Source organism: Procambarus clarkii, chromosome 35 (assembly GCF_040958095.1).
Source record: "Procambarus clarkii isolate CNS0578487 chromosome 35, FALCON_Pclarkii_2.0, whole genome shotgun sequence".
NCBI classification, from domain to species: Eukaryota; Metazoa; Arthropoda; class Malacostraca; order Decapoda; family Cambaridae; genus Procambarus; species Procambarus clarkii.
The window spans coordinates 7,679,914-7,688,886 of record NC_091184.1 but is presented as its reverse complement, the minus strand read 5'-3'; the positions used below and the strand labels follow the sequence as shown (position 1 = coordinate 7,688,886).

Below are 8,973 nucleotides of genomic sequence, written 5' to 3'. Positions count from 1 at the left end.
GAGGAGAGTGTAGGTGTAGAGGAGACGGGTGTAGGTGTAGAGGAGGAGGGTATAGGTGTAGAAGAGACAGGTGAAGGTGTGGAAGAGACAGGTGTAGGTGTAGAGGAGACGGGTATAGGTGTAGAGGAGGAGGGTGTAGGTGTAGAGGAGACTGGTGTAGGTGTAGAGGAGACAGGTGAAAGTGTAGAGGAAGAGGGTGTAGGTGTAGAGGAGACGGGTGTAGAGGAGACGGGTGTAGAGGAGGAGGGTGTAGGTGTGGAAGAGACAGGTGCAGGTGTAGAAGAGACAGGTGTAGGTGAAGAAGAGAGAGGTGTAGGTGTAGAAGAGACAGGTGGTGTAGAGGAGGGTGTATGTGTAGAGGAGACGGGTGTAGGTGTAGAGGAGACGGGTGTAGGTGTAGAGGAGGAGGGTGTAGGTGTAGAGGAGACGGGTGTAGGTGTAGAGGAGACGGGTGTAGGTGTAGAGGAGACGGGTGTTGGTGTAGAGGAGACGGGTGTAGGTGTAGAGGAGACAGGTGTAGGTGTAGAGGAGACGGGTGTAGGTGTAGAGGAGACGGGTGTAGGTGTAGAGGAGACGGGTGTAGGTGTAGAGGAGACGGGTGTAGGTGTAGAGGAGACGGGTGTAGGTGTAGAGGAGACTGGTGTAGGTGTTGAGGAGGTGGGTGTAGGTGTAGAGGAGACGGGTGTAGGTGTAGAGGAGACGGGTGTAGGTGTAGAGGAGACGGGTGTAGGTGTAGAGGAGACGGGTGAAGGTGTAGAGGAGGAGAGTGTAGGTGTAGAGGAGATGGGTGTAGGTGTAGAGGAGGAGGGTATAGGTTTAGAAGAGAAAGGTGTAGGTGTGGAAGAGACAGGTGTAGGTGTAGAGGAGATGGGTGTAGGTGTAGAGGAGGAGGATGTAGGTGTAGATTGGTGTAGGTGTAGAGGAGACGGGTGAAGGTGTAGAGGAGGAGGGGTGTAGGTGTAGAGGAGACGGGTGTAGAGGAGGGTGTAGGTGTTGAGGAGACGGGTGTAAGTGTGGAAGAGACAGGTGTAGAAGAGACAGGTGTATGTGTAGAAGAGACAGGTGTAGGTGTAGGAGACAGGTGTAGGTGTAGAGGAAACGGGTGTAGGTGTAGAGGAAACGGGTGTAGGTGTAGAGGAAACGGGTGTAGGTGTAGAGGAGACGGGTGTAGGTGTAGAGGAGACGGGTGTAGGTGTAGAGGAGACGGGTGAAGGTGTAGAGGAGGAGGGGTGTAGGTGTAGAGGAGACGGGTGTAGAGGAGGAGGGTGTAGGTGTTGAGGAGACGGGTGTAAGTGTGGAAGAGACAGGTGTAGGTGTAGAAGAGACAGGTGTAGGTGTAGAGGTGGGTGTAGGTGAAGAGGGTATAGGTGTAGAAGAGACAGGTGTAGGTGTAGAGGAGATGGGTGAAGGTGTAGAGGAGGAGAGTGTAGGTGTAGAGGAGATGGGTGTAGGTGTAGAGGAGGAGGGTATAGGTGTAGAAGAGACAGGTGTAGGTGTTGAAGAGACAGGTGTAGGTGTAGAGGAGACGGGTATAGGTGTAGAGGAGGAGGGTGTAGGTGTAGAGGAGACTGGTGTAGGTGTAGAGGAGACAGGTGAAAGTGTAGAGGAAGAGGGTGTAGGTGTAGAGGAGACGGGTGTAGAGGAGACGGGTGTAGAGGAGGAGGGTGTAGGTGTGGAAGAGACAGGTGCAGGTGTAGAAGAGACAGGTGTAGGTGTAGAAGAGACAGGTGTAGGTGTAGAAGAGACAGGTGTAGGTGTAGAGGAGGGTGTAGGTGTAGAGGAGACGGGTGTAGGTGTAGAGGAGACGGGTGTAGGTGTAGAGGAGACGGGTGTAGGTGTAGAGGAGACGGGTGTAGGTGTAGAGGAGACGGGTGTAGGTGTAGAGGAGACGGGTGTACGTGTAGAGAAGACGGGTGTAGGTGTAGAGGAGACGGGTGTAGGTGTAGAGGAGACGGGTGTAGGTGTAGAAGAGAAGGTTGTAGGTGTAGAGGAGACGGGTGTAGGTGTAGAGGAGACGGGTGTGGGTGTAGAGAAGGGTGTAGATGTAGAGGAGGAGGGTGTTGGTGTAGAGGAGGAGGGTGTAGGTGTAGGAGACGGGTGTAGGTGTAGGGGAGACGGGTGTAGGTGTAGAGGAGGTGGGTGTAGGTGGAGAGGAGACAGGTGAACGTGTAGAGCAGGAGGGTGTAGGTGTAGAGGAGAAATGTGTAGGTGTTGTGGAGACGTGTAGGTGTAGAAGAGACAGGTGTAGAGGTGGGTGTAGGTGGTGAGGAGGAGGGTGTAGGTGTAGAAGAGACAGGTGTAGGTGTAGAAGAGACAGGTGTAGGTGTAGAGGTGGGTGTAGGTGGTGAAGAGGGTGTAGGTGTAGAAGAGACAGGTGTAGGTGTAGAGGTGGGTGTAGCTGTAGAAGAGACAGGTGTAGGTGTAGAGGAGATGGGTGTAGGTGTGGAGGAGACGGGTGTAGGTGTGGAGGAGACGGGTGTAGGTGTAGAGACGGGTGTAGGTGTAGAGGAGACGGGTGTAGGTGTAGAGGAGACGGGTGTAGGTGTAGACGAGACGGGTGTAGGTGTAGAGGAGGTGGGTGTAGGTGTAGAGGAGGAGGGTGTAGGTGTAGAGGAGATGGGTGTAGGTGTAGAGGAGGAGGGTGTAGGTGTAGAGGAGGAGGGTGTAGGTGTAGAGGAGGTGGGTGTAGGTGTAGGGGAGACGGGTGTAGGTGTAGAGGAGACAGGTGTAGGTGTGGAGGAGACGGGTGTAGGTGTAGAGGAGACGGGTATAGGTGTGGAGACGGGTGTAGGTGTAGAGGAGACGGGTGTAGGTGTCGAGACGGGTGTAGGTGTAGAGTAGGTGGGTGTAGGTGTAGAGGAGGAGGGTGTAGGTGTAGAGGAGATGGGTGTAGAGGAGGAGGGTGTAGGTGTAAAGGAGGTGGGTGTAGGTGTAGAGAAGATAGGTGTAGGTGTGGAGGAGACGGGTGTGGGTGTAGAGGAGGCGGGTGTATGTGTAGAGGAGACGGGTGTACGTGTAGAGAAGACGGGTGTACGTGTAGAGAAGACGGGTGTAGGTGTAGAGGAGACGGGTGTAGGTGGACAGGGAGGCAAGGAAGGGCCTTCAGGCCATTATACATAAGTATACATGAATACAATATAAAGTATATATATATACAACATGTGTATCAAAACTATGTCTATGTGGTATACATCTCACAATCCCATAATCTAATTTAATGTTAGAGGACAATGTAATGAACAATAATGAAAGGGAAATTACACAGTATACATGAGAGTAATACATCCGAGACCTAAATTTATACATTCTCCATCATAGTTCACATAATATTTCCTATACAGCATTATGTAGCATTCCATAATATAAGCATATACGGATGTTTTTCAAGCTACATGACATTAGGCTACTGCTATTCACTAGACTTCTAATATATATCCACAAATACATGGCAAGGATTTATGGTATAGATATATAATATACATAGATATATGTGGAATACATTGGCAATACACAATTATTTCTAGTGTGTTGACGAAAAAAGAATAACTACATAAATTAATATTCGTGATACTAGGCTAATCAGCCAAGACATCACTATACAGTTTGAGCACATCATACACCAGCTACAGTATGATCATACTGGTGTATGTGTGGTCATAACACCACCTCACACCCATATGGTAATATCACAACACACCATGGACCAGTATGGTAATATCACAACACACCATGGACCAGTATGGTAATATCACAACACACCATGGTCCAGTATGGTAATATCACAACACACTATGGTCCAGTATGGTAATATCACAACACACCATGGTCCAGTATGGTAATATCACAACACACCATGGACCAGTATGGTAATATCACAACACACAATGGACCAGTATGGTAATATCACAACACGCCATGGACCAGTATGGTAATATCACAACACACCATGGTCCAGTAAGGTAATATCACAACACACTATGGTCCAGTATGGTAATATCTGAACACACCATGGTCCAGTATGGTAATATCACAACACACCATGGACCAGTATGGTAATGTCACAACACAGCATGGACCAGTATGGTAATATCACAACACACCATGGTCCAGTATGGTAATATCACAACACACTATGGTCCAGTATGGTAATATCTGAACACACCATGGACCAGTATGGTAATATCACAACACACCATGGTCCAGCATGGTAATATCACAACACACCATGGACCAGTATGGTAATATCACAACACACCATGGTCCAGTATGGTAATATCAACACACTATGGTCCAGTATGGTAATATCACAACACACTATGGACCAGTATGGTAATATCACAACACACCATGGACCAGTATGGTAATATCACAACACACCATGGTCCAGTATGGTAATATCACAACACACCATGGACCAGTATGGTAATATCACAACACACTATGGTCCAGTATGGTAATATCACAACACACTATGGACCAGTTTGGTAATATCACAACACACCATGGTCCAGTATGGTAATATCACAACACACCATGGTCCAGTATGGTAATATCACAACACACCATGGTCCAGTATGGTAATATCACAACACACCATGGTCCAGTATGGTAATATCACAACACACCATGGACCAGTATGGTAATATCACAACACACCATGGACCAGTATGGTAATATCACAACACACTATGGACCAGTATGGTAATATCACAACACACCATGGTCCAGTATGGTAATATCACAACACACCATGGACCAGTATGGTAATATCACAACACACTATGGACCAGTATGGTAATATCACAACACACCATGGTCCAGTATGGTAATATCACAACACACCATGGACCAGTATGGTAATATCACAACACACCATGGACCAGTATGGTAATATCACAACACACTATGGACCAGTATGGTAATATCACAACACACCATGGTCCAGCATGGTAATATCACAACACACCATGGACCAGTATGGTAATATCACAACACACCATGGACCAGTATGGTAATATCACAACACACCATGGACCAGTATGGTAATATCACAACACACCATGGACCAGTATTGTAATATCACAACACACCATGGACCAGTATGGTAATATCACAACACCATAGACCAGTATGGTAATATCACAACACACCATGGACCAGTATGGTAATATCACAACACACCAGGGACCAGTATGATAATATCAGAACACACCATGGTCCAGTATGGTAATATCACAACACACCCATGTGATAGTGAAGTGATGGTAGTATAGCAGTGGTAGTGAGGTGATGGTGATTTGACAGTGATGGTGATACAGTAGTGATGGTGAGGTAGTGATGCTGTAGCAGTGATAGTGATATATCAGTGAATATAAGGAGGAAATATATCAGTGTGAGGTGATAATGCAGAGAAAGTGAAATGATGTTGGTGTAGCAGTGATAGTGTTATGTGATAGTGAGCTGTTGGTGATATAACAGTGACAATAGCTGTCATATAGTGACACCAACAATTTGTTACTCAACATGGTCAGTATATGACCCCAAGTGTGGGGCCTGAGGTGATGGTGATATATAGAGGTGATAGTGAAGCTATAGTGATACAGCAATGATAGGTTACAGGACTGGGAAGATATAGCATTGATGGTGATACAGCCGTGATTGTCAGGTATATGATACCAAAGTATAATACCAAAGATAGTGAAGTTATGATGATATTGTGAAAAAAGTCTGTCCTTAAATTACATTGGCATCAAAACACGCAGTGATGCAAGAGTGATGGTGATGGTACAGTGAACTAGAGTGGCAGCACAACACCACAGTAGTGATGGTGGTGGTACAGTGAACTAGAGTGGCAGCACAACACCACAGTAGTGATGGTGGTGGTACAGTGAACTAGAGTGGCAGCACAACACTACAGTAGTGATGGTACAGTGAACTAGAGTGGCAGCACAACACCACAGTAGTGATGGTGATGGTACAGTGAACTAGAGTGACAGCACAACACCACATTAATGATGGTGGTGTTACAGTGAACTAGAGTGGCAGCACAACACCACAGTAGTGATGGTGGTGGTACAGTGAACTAGAGTGGCAGCACAACACCACAGTAGTGATGGTGGTAGTACAGTGAACTAGAGTGGCAGCACACCATCACAGTAGTGATGGTGGTGGTACAGTGAACTAGAGTGGCAGCACAACACCACAGTAGTGATGGTACAGTGAACTAGAGTGGCAGCACAACACCACAGTAGTGATGGTGATGGTACAGTGAACTAGAGTGGTAGCACAACACCACAGTTGTGATGGTGATGGTACAGTGAACTAGAGTGGCAGCACTACACCACAGTAGTGATGGTGATGGTACAGTGAACTTGAGTGGCAGCACAACACCACAGTAGTGATGGTGATGGTACAGTGAACTAGAGTGGCAGCACAACACCACAGTAGTGATGTTACAGTGAACTAGAGTGGTAGCACAACACCACAGTAGTGATGGTGATGGTACAGTGAACTAAAGTGGCAGCACAACACCACAGTAGTGATGGTACAGTGAACTAGAGTGGTAGCACAACACCACATTAGTGATGGTGCTGGTACAGTGAACTAGAGTAGCAGCACAATACCACAGTAGTGATGGTACAGTGAACTAGAGTGGTAGCACAACACCACAGTAGTGATGGTACAGTGAACTAGAGTGGTAGCACAACACCACAGTAGTGATGGTGATGGTACAGTGAACTAGAGTGGCAGCACAACACCACAGTAGTGATGGTGATGGTACAGTGAACTAGAGTGGCAGCACAACACCACAGTAGTGATGGTACAGTGAACTAGAGTGGCAGGACAACACCACAGTAGTGATGGTGGTGGTACAGTGAACTAGAGTGGCAGCACAACACCACAGTAGTGATGGTGGTGGTACAGTGAACTAGAGTGGCAGGACAACACCACAGTAGTGATGGTGGTGGTACAGTGGACTAGAGTGGCAGCACAACACCACAGTAGTGATGGTACAGTGAACTAGAGTGGCAGCACAACACCACAGTAGTGATGGTACAGCGAACTAGAGTGGAAGCACAACACCACAGTAGTGATGGTGGTGGTACAGTGAACTAGAGTGGCAGCACAACACCACAGTAGTGATGGTACAGTGAACTAGAGTGGCAGCACAACACCACAGTAGTGATGGTACAGTGAACTAGAGTGGCAGCACAACACCACAGTAGTGATGGTGATGGTACAGTGAACTAGAGTGGCAGCACAACACCACAGTAGTGATGGTACAGTGAACTAGAGAGGCAACACAACACCACAGTAGTGATGGTGATGATACAGTGAACTAGAGTGGCAGCACAACACCACAGTAGTGATGGTGATGGTACAGTGAACTGGAGTGGCAGTACAACACCACAGTAGTGATGGTGGTGGTACAGTGAACTAGAATGGCAGCACAACACCACAGTAGTGATGGTACAGTGAACTAGAGTGGCAGCACACCACCACAGTAGTGATGGTGATGGTACAGTGAATTAGAGTGGCAGGAAAACACCACAGTAGTGATGGTACAGTGAACTAGAGTGGCAGCACAACACCACAGTAGTGATGGTACAGTGAACTAGAGTGGCAGCACAACACCACAGTAGTGATGGTGGTGGTACAGTGAACTAGAGAGGTAGCACAACACCACAGTAGTGATGGTGGTGGTACAGTGAACTAGAGTGGCAGCACAACACCACAGTAGTGATGGTGGTGGTACAGTGAACTAGAGTGGCAGCACAACACCACAGTAGTGATGGTGATGGTACAGTGAACTAGAGTGGCAGCACAACACCACAGTAGTGATGATGGTGGTACAGTGAACTAGAGTGGCAGCATAACACTACAGTAGTGATAGTGATGGTACAGTGAACTAGAGTGGCAGCACAACACCACAGTAGTGATGGTGATGGTACAGTGAACTAGAGTGGCAGCACAACACCACAGTAGTGATGGTAGTGATACAGTGAACTAGAGTGACAGCACAACACCACAGAAGTGATGGTGGTGGTACAGTGAACTAGAGAGGCAGCACAACAACACAGTAGTGATGGTTGTGATACAGTGAACTAGAGTGACAGCACAACACCACAGTAGTGATGGTACAGTGAACTAGAGTGGCAGCACAACACCACAGTAGTGATGGTACAGTGAACTAGAGTGGCAGCACAACACCACAGTAGTGATGGTGGTGGTACAGTGTACTAGAGTGGTATCACAATACCACACTAGTGGTGGTGGTGGTGCAGTGAACTAGAGTGGCAGCATAACACCACAGTAGTGATGGTGGTGGTACAGTGAACTAGAGTGGCAGCACAACACCACAGTAGTGATGGTACAGTGAACTAGAGTGGCAGCACAACACCACAGTCCACTACAGTCACCTCCCTAATGTCACTGTGGTTGACTGCTGCCCTCACCACATCACCGAAGACATGTGACCACAGGTAACCATCCTGGCGGTCCCTGGTGGTGATGGTGAACTGGGCACTCCTGGGACCCCCCGGCCTCCACCTGGCCCACACAGCTCCTGCCTGGCCTGACTCCCGGTACTGCCCCTGGAGGTCAGGCAGCAGTGGGGCTCCTCCCTCACCATCATTACTCTCGTAGTCTCTGCCCTCCACCCACTCCCCTGGCCAACCCTTGTCCCACACCTCCAACAGTTTAGTGTTGCGGTAGGTGTGGCCCCGCTGGCCCGTACACAACAACACAAACTGTCTGGCCAGCGGAGTGTCAGGGGTCAGCCGGATGGTGACCCGCCCTCTTGTTGACCCCGCCCACCCGAGGTCAAGGAACGCCAGGGTGCAGGAGGGCTCCAGCACGCCCACAACCTCACTCTCCTGCAGGAAATGAAATAAATCATGCTGATAACTGTATAACAAAATGTTATCATATTAGTTATCAAAACTCAGTAAGTCAGTAATGTCAGTAAGACTA

The 8,973-nt window shown here is 48.2% G+C and overlaps 1 protein-coding gene across 1 annotated transcript in view; it reads right to left on the bottom strand.

Moving 5' to 3' along the window:
- Positions 1 to 6,993: 6,993 nt before the first annotated feature.
- Positions 6,994 to 8,973, bottom strand: part of LOC138371348 (uncharacterized) — a 53,921-nt gene continuing 51,941 nt past the window's right edge. Inside the window, exon 5 of the mRNA XM_069336136.1 lies at positions 6,994 to 8,876. Coding sequence (XP_069192237.1) covers positions 8,382 to 8,876 — 495 coding nt within the window. The 3' untranslated portion in view covers positions 6,994 to 8,381. The remainder of the gene's footprint in view (positions 8,877 to 8,973) is intronic.